General features: G+C 46.0%; 1 protein-coding gene and 1 long non-coding RNA gene across 3 annotated transcripts in view; one reads left to right on the forward strand and one right to left on the reverse strand.

Annotated features, from left to right (window-relative positions):
* The window catches only part of LOC146832831 (uncharacterized), a 374,586-nt gene that overhangs the window by 332,577 nt on the left and 26,149 nt on the right, over window positions 1–15,860 (forward strand). The gene's annotated exons all lie outside the window — the stretch shown is intronic.
* The window catches only part of C1QL4 (complement C1q like 4), a 437,587-nt gene continuing 433,658 nt past the window's right edge, over window positions 11,932–15,860 (reverse strand). Inside the window, exon 2 of one of the 2 annotated variants that reach the window (XM_085600257.1) lies at window positions 11,932–15,640. In XM_085600257.1, coding sequence (XP_085456383.1) covers window positions 15,461–15,640 — 180 coding nt within the window. In that variant the 3' untranslated portion in view covers window positions 11,932–15,460. The remainder of the gene's footprint in view (window positions 15,641–15,860) is intronic. The other variant, XR_014960456.1, reaches the window with a different exon arrangement.

Raw genomic sequence — 15,860 nt, forward strand, 5'->3', positions numbered from 1 at the left:
GGTGCAAGTGTGGCACGCGGCCAATGCAGCTATGGGGTGGAAGGACCGTTTGACCCGGGCGTCACCACTATACGCGTCTGAGCGGTTGGGCTCCCTGTGGACCTCTAAGGGCTTTGAGAAGTGGGACATAATAGGCATCAGTAAAGTGGGGGATCTCTGGACGAGGGGAGGATTTAAAACGTTCGATATGCTGCAGACGGAATTTCAGTTGCAGGGCAGTGAATACTTTCGGTATTTGCAGGTCCGTCATGCGCTGGGCTCCGTCTTTTCGGACGTTGCCTCCATCCCGGAATATTCCCCCCTGGAGGATAGAATGCTGGATGGGCACGTCCCGGATAGCACGATCTCACTGATATACAAAAAGCTGATAAACGACCGCTCGGGCCTGTTGACCGCCCTTCGTGCGGCTTGGGTTGCCGATGGGCTGGAGTTGGACGACGAGGACTGGACCTCCGCGGTGGCCTCCCCGAAAGAGGTGGCCATACCGGCTCGCCTTCGCTTCGTCCAGCTCAAGATACTCCACCGGGTCTACATGACGGGGCCAAAGCTTCTGCGTATGGGCTATGCTGGAGATGGGTTGTGTAAGCGTGGGTGTGGTGCTTTGGGGACCTTTCTGCATATTTTGTGGGAGTGCCCGGAGGTGGAGGGGTTCTGGCGTGGTGTACATGAGGTGCTGCGACTGGATACGCATGTGGCGCTGTTGCCCGAAGCGAGGAGATGCCTGTTGAATGTGTGGGAACCGACTGATTACTCGGCGCCGCAGACGTGGTGGGTGACTCTGGGATATATGATAGCCAAGCGTGATATTGCCCAACTGTGGGGATCCCAGAGGCCCCCGACGGTCTCGGCCTGGAAAGAACACATGGACTGGTGCATGTTCCATAAATGTATGTCGTATGTTCCTGTCATTGCTAGCGGCCGGCCGGAAGGTTGTAGGCCCATACTTGTATACTCTTGAGACTTGTAATAAACGGTTTCAAAAAAAAAAATAAATAAATAAATAAATAAAGTTGTGTATCCTCCCCAAAAGGACCCAAGCTCTGTAGTGTCCACCCGGTCATCAGCACCACCAACCCCGTCCCCCTCCCGCCCCCCCTTTTGATCCATTCAAAACGTACACATGTTAGGCACCACGTTAAAAACACTAACAATAAACTAAACCAATAACAGTTGTGTAGGAAGTCCACAAAGCCACCAAAGGCCTTCATATTCTGGTGGCTTCTGGGGCAAGACCATTCCCGCTCCTAGAGCCCTGTGAGAATTTCTCTTCCTGAGGTGACATGCAGTGCCTGGAGCTCCCAGAGAATCAATCATGTTAGGTTCAGTCATAGTCCATCTAACCGCTCAGCTAGCCCTCACGGTCTGCACATCCCTGCTGTGGTTCAGACTAACGGTGCAGGGCTAGCCAGCCACCTCCTCTTGCCCTCTGCTTCCCACCACTGTTCTCCCACCTGGCCATAGTGCCAATATCGGCAACTGTAGTCACATAACACACATAATACATCAATAAACCACACAACACTTTTTGTAAGTGGAGAAATATTGCTGCAGGTTTATTAGCATAACCAATATGCAAACATGGTGGGTTATCTTACGGGCGATCCCAGGGCAGGCCAACCCCTATGCCGCCTGCCCGTCTGATAAGCCTAAATTACACCGTGGCAGTCGCCAATTGGTGCATACCAAATCGTGGGAGGTGCCACCCCTCCCATCCGTGGACCACCAGTCCACTTGCTTACTCACGCCCCCCCGAAAGAGGTGGGCAGAGCGTATTATGGCAGCCCCCGGTTGCTCAGACCCACAACCGCCCGTAGGACTAACGGGGCGCCGTAGTTCTTCCAGGGGACAACGCTAAGACATCCCAGGGTATCCTTGCTTAGCACCACGCTGTGCTGCTGCATGAAGTACCCCATGGTATCTGCAGACTCTGGATCACCCTGTAACTCCTCCTGCAACACAAAATAACATGTTAGAAAACCTAACCCCCCCCTCACACCTTGTACCTCCGGCTGCCGGGTAAGCGGAGGGGCGGGCAAGGCGAGACGGAGAGGGACAAGAGGGCTAAGGATGGGGCGGGGATAGCCTAAATACCCCTGTCCCCTCCCCCTCCCCGGAAATGGGTTGGCCAGACGTCTTCCCTGGCCGTGGCCCAGGGACTAGACCGGCGACTCCAGTGCCTTCCTGTGGCACTAAGGCGGCCTCCCTTTTACCCCCCGGGCAGCCTTGCAGAGTGCTGCACGGTGGGCCGTCTTTCCCCACGGCCTGCAGGAACACTGGGCGTACTGCAGGTCCCATCAGGGCCCAGGTCCAGCCGCCTCTCCACATCGGTGCTGGTGGGCACGTCCCCGGGAGGCGGCATCGCACAGCAGGCTCCATGTCAGAGATCTTACCACAGCTGTGGTATGCAGACAGCCTTGACGTCTAATAGCCACCGGGCGCCGTCACCATCTTAGATTTCCTCCACAGCTTCTCCGTCCCAGTCCGGGCTTGGAATGAGCACTCCCTCCGTCTTATGGTGCTCCTAGATGTGTTTGCTTGTTATTGCGCGCTGGGTAGCGGCATCCCTGGGTGTTTTCACCGAATGCCGCACGCCGTGGCAATCAAACTCACAGGGCTCCAGGCAGAGCCAGTCGGAGTCACATCCTCGCAGCCATGATGGTTGGCCACGCCCCCTCTTCAATGACCTTTTTAATGGCCCTACGTAAGGGGAGTGTCTCTGGCTTCTTCTGATATGGCAGACGAAATACTCACTCTTCTCCACCAAAGAAGCCACAGGGAATACCATGTTTATTCTTATATGATGAAGAACTTTTTTTTACTGAGCACCTTGACTGAACCTTCCCTTTACATCTTCCTCCTCAGTTTGCACATTCACATCATCTTGGTCTGCACGTGTTGATTTTGGGGAAGCAGGCGTGTCTTATGATTTAAAAGTCACTGCCACAGCCAATTTAATCATCTGTTGAATATTGGCCATTGTGGGGACTGCCTAGGAATCTTCTCATCAAATATGCCAGGATTATAGTCCTTTATGTTTTGCCTTTTTTCTGATCACTTCCTATGCTGTTCCATGTTGGCATCATGCACCTCTGGATTGCAGCTTCTCAAGGTGGCATTCTAAATGTTTAAGCCACTAGGCTGTCAAAGACTGCTATTCTTAAAAGAAACAGGGCAAGTCCCGCTTTATCCTGTTGCTAAGCAACTGTTCTCATGAGACTCCACCATTTTGGGGTCTCGCATGGCCGATATCCGCAGTCCGTGCCTGCTTCTACGCTGTGTGTGGGGCCGCTACAACAGGACCTCTTAGGTAAGCATAGAGCCACCATAGCAGTCCCCCGTTTTAAGAGTTAAATGGCATAATATAAGATCACTTATCTGTGCCTGGTGGTTGACTGCACAGAAACGAAAAAAACAGGAAGTGATGTAGGCTAACTTCCCTTTTAAATTATTTACATACTATGTGAAGGTCAGCCATCTTCTTCACTACGCTACTGTAGCCTTCAAACTTTATAAATCCACTCTCATAGGTGTAATCCAACACTCCAGAACATGTACAGCTTAACTCCACAATCCCCTGTGAAAACAGACTCTCACCAGTGTAACTAGACTCTCACCAGCATAACAGCCTCTCCCCTTATAGGCCAAAGTCAACCCAAGCGTCTCTCAATCTTTCCCAGAGCACGCCAACCCTGCCCAGTGTAAATTGACACTTCCTACTATAACCAGATTTCCCTTCGTGTGTTTTTCCAGTTTTATATAGCGCAAACTTGGCCCAAGGTCATTTTAGCGCCCTCTGGACCGCCTGATTTAATTGCACAGGGTCATATTCAATTTTCTTTTAGGCACGGGGAAATTAAGATATCTGCAGAGAATGGCAGCATGCTGAGCCAATGCCAGGATTCAAACTACTTCCCCAGTGCCAAACATGGTCGCTCTGGTCATTAGGACAAATGTTCTTTTTATGGTCTGGCTTGACAGCACACTAGACAATTATGTGAGAAACACCAGAAGAGGGGCTTTGAGTCCACCCACATGTTGGGAGCCAGAAGAACACATTATGAATAGGCAGAAGTTGTTTGCTTCCACACATAAGTGCTCTCCACAGAGCAGTGATCGTTTTTTGATTTATCGAGGTGCCTGAGCTTGAACTTTCAGGGGCATACACATAACATTGTAATGCTAATAAAGCGTCTTAGATAACTAGATAATGTATTGTGTTTTTCTCTGGCAGTTTCACAGATGGGAGGAGGGCAGACATTAAGCAGTGCTTTAGGAAGGGTGAGGGGGAGGCATGGGGAGAAAAGTTTAATTGCACAAGTAAACAAAATAGTTAACGAGCAAAGAGGCAGGCCAACTAAAAAAGAGTTATCTCTAAGTATAAATAACCTGATCAATAAGAACATATGTAAGAGGTCAGTCCTCATGGGACGATACAAAATTCCAAGAGGAGGGACTATTAAGTGTATTCACCAGCGAAAAGCCAGCTTTTCTAAAGGATAGCAACAGGAACCAATAAAAAAGATGGGTGTTTTTTCAAGCCCTTATCCTAGATACAGCATGTTGCAAAGAGACAGCGCTAGCGCTGCCTAGGTGAGACCTAAAAAGGAACGTGAATAACATTGGTGGGGCATGAACTATGCGCTGTCACATTCGAATACACACAAACTGCGCCCACGATGAGCATTAAGGTACAGCTCTAGACACCGAAGCCATGGGGCAGAGTTTGAGACACTTCTTTTAGTTTCGGACAGAGAGCCTGATTCAGAAAGGCCCTCTGCACTTGTGGCGGAAAACCCGTACTCTTGGGAGAGTCTCTGTACTCGGGCGTAATCTCCTCAATGAGAATTCTCATTGTGGAGATTCCGTCCGAGTGCGGAGACTTCCCCACGACTGCAGGCCCCCCACTATGAGTGCAGAGGCCATTTGTGAATCAGACCCTGAATGTGGTCCCTAGTTGCTCATGCTCCCCCGCTCCCCTTTTCTCCCACTGCTCCTCTATCCCACTTGGGGTGGAGAGTGGGTCAGAGTGGCAGTACAAGGGAAGACCTCGGAGACAGTACACACTGTACTCCTTTCATGTGCGTCGCATTCATTCCTCTGTGTGTTTTTTGGAGCCTATACTCTAAGTATAAAGGATGATACCACAATACAAATTATTTAATCAGGAAGTCAATGTGTTTTGTAATTGTTCTTAGTAAAATTATAGCCCTGCTCCATAAGAGGCGGAGATAGTGATATGCTACCTCAAATTATTTACTCTATCCAGCCCTCTCAGGTGTGGCAGGTTCTGGCACGACTACTTGTGGACATCCCATGTACTAACATTGATTGAGGCAGTGATGTGTTCTAATTCCAATATTACAGCAGGGGTGTCATGAACCCCCAGCTTTAGCAGCTACAGCAGGGGTGTGGTTCTTGATGGGCCTCGTCTATCTGCAACTCGTCAGATAAAGGTTAATATTTAACATTAAAGGGTGGATGCGTGAATGAGTGAGAAAAAGGATGTATGTAAGGATGAATGTGTAAGTAAAAAGGGTAGGTCGATAGTGGATGATGGATGGATGGACGGACGGGCGTACCGATGGGTGAGTGAGGGAAAAGATAGAGGAATGAGTGAAATGATAGATGGATGAGTGAAAGAGTAAATGGATGGATAGGTGGATGATGGGTGGATGCAAGACTGAAAGGATAGATGGATGAATGAAAGGATGGCTGGATGAATGAAAGGACAGATGTAAAGATGGATGAATGAAAAAATGATGGATGGATGAGTGAAAGGGTGGGTGGGTGAGTGAATGGGAGGATGGACGGATGAGTAAAAGGGTGGGTGGGTGAGTGAGAGAGGGAATGGATGGATGAGTGAAAGAATTGATGGATAAGTGAAAGGGAGGGTGGATGAATGGATGAAAGGATGGATGGATGATGAATGAAAGGGTGAATGGATGGACGAATGAGTGAAATGATGGCTGGATTAGTGAAAGGATGGATGAATGGATGGATGATTGAAAGGATGGATGAGCGAGTGAAAGGGAGGGTGGATGGATGGAGTGAAAGGGTGGATAGAGGGAGTGAAAGGGTGGATAGAGGGATGGATGAGTAAAAGGATGGATGGGTTTGATGGATAGGCTTGGATATGGATAGGCTTGGATATGGATGGACAGACGGAGGGACCTGTGTGTGAGTATGAGCCCAAAGGTCTTGGGGGCGAGGTGAAGAGTTAAAGTTCTGGTGGTGAGTGGGAGCCTCAAGGACTTAGAGACACCAGAGCATTAATGAAGCTGAGGGAAAACAGAAGACTCTGGGAACACCATGATGAACTTGGCCCTTAATAAACTAAGGTTGAACAGAGCTAAGGGGGTACCTGAGGTTGAGAAGGTATTCAAGGGCACCGAGAGAGACGTAGCCTCTGGGGACCTCACTGCAAGCAGGAGAATCAGAGTCCAAGTCTGAGCACGTGCCTCTTGGGACCCAAGAGTGACAATGGGCTTCCGGGTCCTGAGGGTAACTGAGTACGTTGGGAACTAACTGATGATAAGCAAGACCCTTGAGGTGTTAGTAAATAAGTGACAACATATATATTTGCCCACCATCCTGAAGGGTTTCTTGGTGCTGGTTGGCGTGAGCAGGGCCCACTGGTCCCTGAGGATGAAGTCTCAAGACCCAAGAGTACGTTTGATCCTTTGGGATCCACTGGTCACCAGGAAGTGAGAATCCTTGAGAAGGAACAGAAACTTCAGGGCCTGATGGCCGACAGGACATTCAAGGATCTGAGGCCGAGCGCGGTGTGAAGGACCTAAGGTTGAGCAGCAGATTCAGGAACTTCAGGGCAAGGACAAGGTTTCTAGCCTGGATTAGGAGTGTCAGGGGACCTATGGGTGAGCTTCTTTGGAATCATCGTGCTTCCAGTCTTGGCCAAATTTACCAGGATTGCAAGTTTGAAAACACTTTTATTACCACAAATGTTTGCCAACATTAGCTCCATGATCCTAACCAATCAATTTTTTTTGCAAATGTGGGTTACATTTTTTTGGGCTACTATAGTCCGATTGCTGTACCAATCCAACGCTGTCGCTCCCCCTCATCTGTCCAGAGTAGCCAATCTCGCTAATGCAAAACCCTCCGTTCCTACTGACTAGATAACATAACACTTGCAAGAGAGCTTCCCTGGCTCAGGCGTCACGGCCAGGAAGAGGAAAGAGGAGTTTCCATGTTGAACCAAGCAAGCACTTTTTAGGCCTCAATGCCCCAATATGTAATAAAAACATGTGTCATTCAGGCGTAGAAAACAAGATGAACTTTATTATATTTTTTGATTACTTTTCTTTTTTCGTACAAATTATTATTAGTATATAGTAGTAGACAATGAGTACATTATTCTGAAGGAACATTTTTGCTGCTGTGTCGTTGTACACGGGCCGACCCCAGTCCTCCATGCACAGGGCTGAGGGCAGCGACTGCCATTTCACAAATGGGGAAAACACATTCCATAGAGGTAAAGTTTCTGTCAGATGCGAATGGAGGTGGGGTTCTGCAAGTCTGGGGCTGAAAGCACGTCACTGAATAGCAAGATGGCGCCTGGGTTATGCAAATGCAGCACTGCTCTGTAACTGTCTCTATGGCTGGGGTTCATACCAGGCCTAAGGTGTGACAGTATTTCAGACCAGGCTGCGTTTGGCATGGCATGAGAACGAGGGTGACAGGGGCGTAGCTTGAACTGTAAGTCTGGGGAGGGCGTTGGGGGAGTTTCAGATTTTCCAAAATCCATTATATGATAAGCAGGGCAGGAGGGGGACTTATGAAGCAGTAGAAAGTGAGAGGAGTGCGGATTGTTAGGGGTACTTAAAATGTTATATTTTGTAAAAATAAACCATTATAAGACTTTTAAAACAGAGACGAATGTGTGTATGAATGTAAAATTCCCAGGTGAAAGTCTGACAAGCACCTTACAATACCCGTCTTAAAGCACCTGTTATCAACTATTTGCTATAGAATACATTTATTAGGAGGGTGTAACACCCCAGACCCCTCCCCCCCATGCTACGCCCCTGGGGGTGTTTTATCAATATGGTGGCTCGAGCAGTCTTTCGAGAACTAGTCAATTTCTTTGAAATGGGAAGTGATATTTGATTCCAGGCGATAGGTCATGCCTCTCACGTAGGGACTGTACCGTGAATCAGTCTAGAAAGGGCCTGGCCGGACTATGGATAATTTTGACTTCATTTGACTTGAACGAACGGTTAACACCTACTATGAACCTTTTCCAGGTCAGTAGCTAACCCCATTTACAGCCCTTTACACAATAGAACCCTACCCCTTCCTGGGGCAGACTCACAACCTTTTATGCCCCAAGAGATCCATTTCAAGGTCACCTACATCCCCTAGGTGTCCCATCCAGGGCCCAGCTCCTTCATGTACCTACTTCAAACAGCACCCAGCACCCAGCACAATCTCCAGGGCATTCCTGTACAGTATTGCTTAGCAGTACAGCAGAGGCAGATTCCACCCTTGTAGGGCCATCCCAGGGTATAGCAGAGTGAACACAACCTCTGTAGGAGACAGAAGTCATCCTTTGGTAGTGGGACTGTGGAGGACCTCCCTAGATGTGAACAGACGCAGTCCATTGGAAGACGGAAGAAGAGGCGAGAGGTCATTTCTAGGATGGACTGAAGTTAACTCTTTAGGGGCGCAGAAGTAAGCCTGAACGAACTTTGCGTAATTTCCTTTGCCGAAAGGAGACCTGGGAGAAATCTGCTTTATTTCTTTGCTGAAAGTATGGAAAATACCCCACAAATTAAGCAAAATTATGTCTTACTGCATAAACTGCCAGCTGTGGCATTTTGCACTATTTTCAGCATGAAATGCCTCCAGCTCCATTTTTGGTGCAGGATAGTTTTTGTACTAAAAAAAGCACTACATTGTATGTGATGCAGGCAAAAATAACTCATGTTTGGTTTATTTGTGTTTTTCCTGTGCTCCAACACTAGAATGTTTAATTGAAGTCACAATTACACAACGTGGCATACTGGTATAATCTCACACATTTGATGTAACAATCGTAACACAAAATAGTGGAAATTACTTGAGACCATGACGGAGTATAAGGAGATTCCACCAGCCCTAGCACAGAAGCCATTACTGGACGGAGGCAGTGCTTAATTTGAGCCGGAGCTTTCCGGTGCTAAGCACCGGCACTTAATTAGTTTCCAGTGCTTGGCACCAGCACCTAATTGTCAACACTATACTTAAAACAGTCCACCACATGGTGGCGCTGCTCATCTAATTTAGAGATGAGCAGAACAACGATAGTTTAAGAATACAATATACATTAAAATTGCTAATACCTGCCTCCCCAGCCATTCCTTTAGCTTTGGGGACCTGGAATAATCAGAACTGTCGCATTTACATGCAAGAGAGATGGTTAGTAGCTGTTTTGGCAGCGATGACAAGGGAGATGGGTGGTGCAAGCTGCAGTGGCCTCCTGGTCAGAGCCCTGGCACATAATATTTTACAAATTAAGCACTGGACGGGGGACAGAAGGAGCAAGAGGTCTTCTAAGAATTGAAGTAATCCCCGGAGGTGGAGGCAGAGGTCATCCATAGTGTGGAGGTAAAAATGACCCAGGGGTGCAGGTCTTCCTCAGAAGGAGGTGTAGAGGCAGTGTCTGTAGGCAAATGGAAGGCATCAGGGACAGCATGATTTATTTAGTTGTCTGAAGGTGTCAGTGTTGGAAGAAGGCAACCTCAAAGTTTTTTAAACTTCATAAACTTCATCAACTTCCCAAGTTGGTGAACTTGTTTTAATAAACATTGCTGGCAAAATAGCCAGAAAAATAGGTTTTGCAGGAAATGTATTCTGCAACACCTATATTTAGTGGGAAAATGTCCCCACGTAAAAAATGGTTTTGTGGGAGAAACTGTTTGAAAACCCTTTTTTCTGCAGGAAAAGCCACTGGCACAGGAAGTTGTATGAAGGCGACACACTGCAACTATACAATGTAACAAAATTGATCTATTGATGAAAATATCCCAAGTAGAATTTAAATTTCGCACTGCCACCCATTAACTCCTTCGAAAAATCTGAATCCGTGCAGGAACATAGTGGACAAATCATTCGATAAGGTGGAAAAACACACATGCCACAAATATCTGTACAGATGATCTGCATGCCAGAGAGGGATGTTGCAGCGGGCAGTCACCAAATAAAGGGTACCCATGGAGCATTGTAAACTAAGCCATCACCCCCATATCTATGTATTCCATCTATTTCTGAAGGAGAGAACGGAGTTTTGATGTGGTTGACCGAATTGGCCAATACAATCCCTGCTTCGCTGTACAGAATGAAATCCTTACGGGACAATATCCCTCTGCTTCCATTAAACTGTCTGGTGGACATGGCTCCTTTTGTTGAAAAGACACTTCCTGAATTTTGACCTGTTGTGATGAATACATTCTCAGGCTCATGTAGTTCAATGTGCTGGACAAACACCTATATGAACATTTACTGTTGCATTGAGTAAACCATTGCAATGTTAACTTACAATGATACCCGTACTCTTGTACGGACATTGGCAGTTTTTTCTTCAACAAATCCTTCACAGGACTTTGACTGGATCCTTCTGTGGACATTGACCTGTTGTTAACAAAGCACCTTTGAGAAGAAGAAGACATGAACAATGTTTTGCATGCACATTGGTAAAAATGATAAAACTTCCACGCTTGTTATTCTGCTGTGTTGGATAAACTATTGAATTGATGTTTACTTGTTACATTAAAATAGCTCTTGATTTGACCTGTTACATTGAACAAAACCTTAGAACAACACTTTACCTGTTCGTTGGCAATTGGTAAATGAAAGTATCATTGCATGGGATTGACCTGTAGTGTGGAATGATGTGTTACACGAATATTGATTTGATATGTTTAATGAAGGCTAGAGCCGATCTGCTGTGTTGAAGGACCTCTCTTATCAAAGCTGACCTCTCCTTTCGAACAAATGTCTCTTGGAAGTTCAATAGTTCAGTGAAAGAAACCATCCTGCAGACAGTCACCAATAGGGGATGAACAAATTCTAAAGCTGTAACTGATCTGTTGAGTAATCCCTTACTTTGTATTCACTTCTTGTGTTGAGTAAGTGTTTGTGGGGGCTGACCTATAGTGCTAAATATTTATTTTTGCATATTGGCCTGTTGCACTTAATGAGTCATTTTTTGTGGATGTTGACCAGATCTGTTGGTAAAGCTTATGTGGACACTGCACTCTTGTTTTGAACAATCCCTTTCATAAATTTCAACCTATTGTAATGAGTAGAAGACTTTTTGGGACATTGACCCCTTGTACTGAATTAACTCTTTCATTGAAGTTACTCCGTTGTAGTCACTAAAACCTTTTGTGGATGCTGACCTCTAGCACTGAAGATACCCTTTTGTGGATGCGGATCTTTTGCAATAAATAAACCTTTATGTGGTCTTTTGCCACTTTTCTTAAACAAACTCGCCAGAAATGGTGACCTATTGTTCTGAATAAAGTGCTTAATTAATGTCAACATCTTGTGTTGAATAAACCCTTTTGTGTACGTTGACATGTTGTGTTGAATAAACCCTTTTGTGTACGTTGACATGTTGTGTTGAATAAACCCTTTTGTGTACGTTGACATGTTGTGTTGAATAAAACCTTTGGTAGATGTTGACCTCTTGCCCTGACTAACCCCTTTTGTGGGTGAAGACATGTTCTCTAGAATAAACTTGCTCATTGAATCAACATCTTGTACTGAAGAAACTCAGGCAGGACCTCAAGACCTGGCTCCTCGACTGAACCGCAGATCCACCGCCCACCCTCCCCTACTCAGTGCCTTGAGACCCTAACGGGTGAGTAGTCATGCTATACAAGAAACATGATTGATTGATTGAATAAACCCTTTGTGGAGGTTAAGCTATTGTGCTAAATATATTTATTTTGATGTTGACATGTTATCTTAAATAAAGCTTTTTGTGCTGTTATTTTGAATAAATCCTTTTGTCGACGCTGACCTCAAATTTATGAACCCCTTTATGAACGTTGACCTCGTCTTAAATAAACACTCCATGGACATTTACTTATTGTTTTGAAAAAAGTGGTTTGTGCACATCACCATCTTGTTTTAACCCTTTTGTTGATGACGTTGTCCTATTCTGTTGAATAAACCTGTTTCTGGGTGTTGGTCTGTAGTGTGGAATAACTTTTGCAGATGTTGAGCAGTTGTATTAATAAAGCCTTCAATGGACATTGACTAACAATGTTGAATAAACCTGTTAATTGACATTGATATCTTGTGTTAAGTAAACCATTTTGTGGTTGTTGATTTGTTGTGGTGAAAAACCCCTTTAGTGGATGTTGACCTGTTCTATTGAATAATCCCCTCTTGCTGACAATGACCTGTTGTGTTGAAAAAAAACATTTTTTGAACATTGAACTCTTGTGTTGAATAAAATTTTTTGCAGATATTGATCTGTAAATCCTCTGTGTACATTAACTGTTGAATAGAATAAACAGTTTCATGGATGTTGACCTGCATTGTTGAATTAATCTTGATATAGATGTTAAACCTCCTATGCTAAATAAACTCTCGCATGGACAATGACGTCTTGCGATGAACCAACCCTTTCATTATGGCATCTCCCTCGTGTTGAACGTTGCGTATCCTCTCTCTACGGTATGTCTCGCTTGGCTTCAGAACAGCCTTTAATTGGAACACCTCCCTTCACCTTAAGCTGTCCAGCTAGGATTGGAGGTGGGGAGGGGGGCGCTTAACGAGGGGACGTGAAGCATGGAACGCGTTAAAGCCTCACCGGTATCATTATTCCTCACTTTCCAAGGCCCTGGCATCCTCTTCTGACCTTTGGCCAGCCCACAAGACCCAAGTGCGTTTGCCTAGTCTCTAACGTTGGCAGTGGCATTCATCAAGGAAGTTGGCACCTCCTGCCCTCTGCTCACCTGCATCCCCAATTCCCGCTAAGCTCTGTCCTAGATTCTGGGACCCCAACCGCCCCTTTCTTGCAAAAAAGGTCACAAAGGGAGGAAAATGGCTTTCCGCCCTTTTCCTTCCTCTTTCTAATTTTCCTCAAGTTTGCTTTCAACTGTTTAAATGATATATTCTGAATGTGGGTTCACGTTTTTTTCGTATCTAGAAATAACCGTGTCCCTCTCAAGGGCATCTTTACTGGGCACATGGATAATCTCCCTTTTTGAGTTAGTCCAGGAGTTTTCTTTCAGTAGGCAGTGGCCTAGAATTGTGGATGTGTGATAAGGGAGAAAAAAAATTGGGGGAGGAGGTTGGCGAAACAGGTTCTTTTGATCGAAAAAAAATAAAATAAAATAAGGGCATGGCGTACTATATTGTATAGCCCAAAATATTTATGGGCGGAAAAAAGAATGTAAGTTATGTGAGAGCCCTTACATTTCAATTACTTTTTTTGCTTTTTGCAGATTGAATTGTTTTCTGGAGTGTTGAAGTGACTTCTCCGAGAGAGAGACTTTATATGGAAGTCTAGAATTTCATGGCAGTCTGGATTTCAGGGGGAGTACGGAAAGTGGGGTGATAGCGTGCTCGTAGTGAACTCGTTTCATGCGTTATTGGGTTAATACGATATTTGTATGAGGCAAACCATACCACGAAAACGTCTCAAAAGAAAATATAGGGGAACTGATTACCGAAATGAAAAATATAAGTAACAAGACTTAAGAACAAGAAATAATTTCGTTCTTGTGTAGAATCCCTGTTCTCTTACAAGATTACTGGGAGAAACAACCACGTCTGCCACCATCTGTCATATAATAGGCTGCTCACAGGCGATAATTGCCCTCCCACCAATCAATGGCAGACAACTCTCAGTTGGTGGAGACAAGTACTACAGCTTCACTGGGATAAAGATAGCATCAGTCAGAGAAGACAGCAACTCTAGCAACCTTCCTAGAGGTGTGCAACACTCGGTCACTGTAGACAACCATCCCGGTACCACCTGTAGGAAGATAAGAGCAGACCGAGAACACATTTGCTCCAGCCAATCCCTTGAGCTGTGTAACTCTGTGTCTTTGGAAACAACCACCAGAGTCCCACCTGTAGATGGAAAACATCAGTCAGAATAGGCTACCACCCTCGCCCCTACCAGAGATGTAAACGTGTGAACTAGTGGAGACAACCACCACAGTCCCGCCTGTTCGAAGGTAACATCAAACAGAGAAGGCAGCCGTGGTAGCCCATCTCAGAACTGTGCGGAGGTCAGTCAGTGAATCCATTTGTGTAGTTACACCTGTAGGATGGTAATATCAGTCAGAGAAGACAACTAATACAGCATTCTTGGTAGAAGACAAATGAGTTTTGTCTACTTGAAGAGACCTCAACTCCTACCAGGCAAACACCCTGATAGAAGCTTCATATGACCACAGTAACTGCAGGAAAAGGTGTGGGTTTCATATGTAAAGTTAGCCAAAGTACGACGAAGGAATCAAGGTGGTGGGAGTGGGACACCAAAGTACTGCAAATTGTGTCTCGTGCATCTCAACATCAGGCCGTGCAAGGGGGCCCTGAGTATGGGTCCACATGGAAGCTTAATTAGGTGCTGCGCCTGGTGACCCACGTGGAGCAAGGGCTCGTCTGTATCCAATGTGAGGGGGAGGCAAAGGTAAACTTGGTCCAGTGGAATGTAATCGAGCTTCGTGGATTGGGGCGGGTGTGGCACGTTCTGTAAGTATGCAATCAGGATGGGCGACTCTGCCAAGTGTAGGTATTGCACGTCCCAATGTAGCAGCAGGTGCAGGTCTTTGTAGCAGAGGAAGCTGAGGGCTGGTTCAGTGGTTTACGATGAAGGTATAGATATGTGTAAATTGATGTCCATGAATGGAGTAGGTTGACTCACTTGGTGTCGTAAGGTAGATGCAGCACGTGTCAGCACTTGCATGTTGAAATTCTTACCCTGTGGATTGGCAGAGTAATAGATAATGTCAAAACTGCATGTGTCCGCCCATCAGCACATATATATGTAGCTGCCCATGTATGTTGACTGAGTAGTAGATATTAACAATGCTGTATGTGCCAGAGCACATGTAGATCGAAGAACATGGATCAAGCTGGGAAGGGCTCAGAACTATAATTGGCGTGTGCCTTAGGGGTTAGACCAGTGTCTCTGGGGAGTGGAGGCTGGACTCAGGTGCGTATGAGGGAGGCACTACACGTGTATGTCACAGTCACTGGTAGAGCGGAGGATTGACCCAGTTGTAAACATTGACACATGTCAGAATGTATACATCCGCACCTCAGAATGTAGTGCGTCTACATCAAAGTCCCAGGTAGAACGAGGGTGAGCTTAAGTGTATACGATGAACGTGTGAATTCCTTTGGAGACGAAAGGTGGGCTTGGTTTGTGACTGGTGGTAGTGCTGCATGTGTTGTTTTAGCGGCAGTAGTGGGTCAGCCTCTGTGGAGGACCTCAGTCTGGGTAGATGATGAACCCCGAGAAGGTGCTGTACTTGTTGGTGTTCCCACCGTGCACTTTGCCCCCGTCCAGCTTGATACACACTTCGTCGCCCACATCCAAGTGCAGGATGACACTGTTGCTAGCGTAGTCGTAGTTCTGGTCCGCATCCTGTGCAATGGCGCTGGCCCGCACCTGCAGGTCAAGGGAGAGACATGTCAATTCAGAACCACTGATTGCAACCAACATCAGAGGGCACTTCAAACATAGACCCAAAGTCCACAATGCAGTTGTTAATCGGCAAATGGAACCTAAATCAGTCATTGGTGTTTATAGACATTTTGTCATGCTTCCAGATTCTTGTTCAACCAATGTGGAAACAATGAGCTTCAACTGAAAGGTGAAATATCAATTA

This window comes from Triturus cristatus, chromosome 4_2 (assembly GCF_964204655.1).
Source record: "Triturus cristatus chromosome 4_2, aTriCri1.1, whole genome shotgun sequence".
Taxonomy (NCBI): Eukaryota; Metazoa; Chordata; class Amphibia; order Caudata; family Salamandridae; genus Triturus; species Triturus cristatus.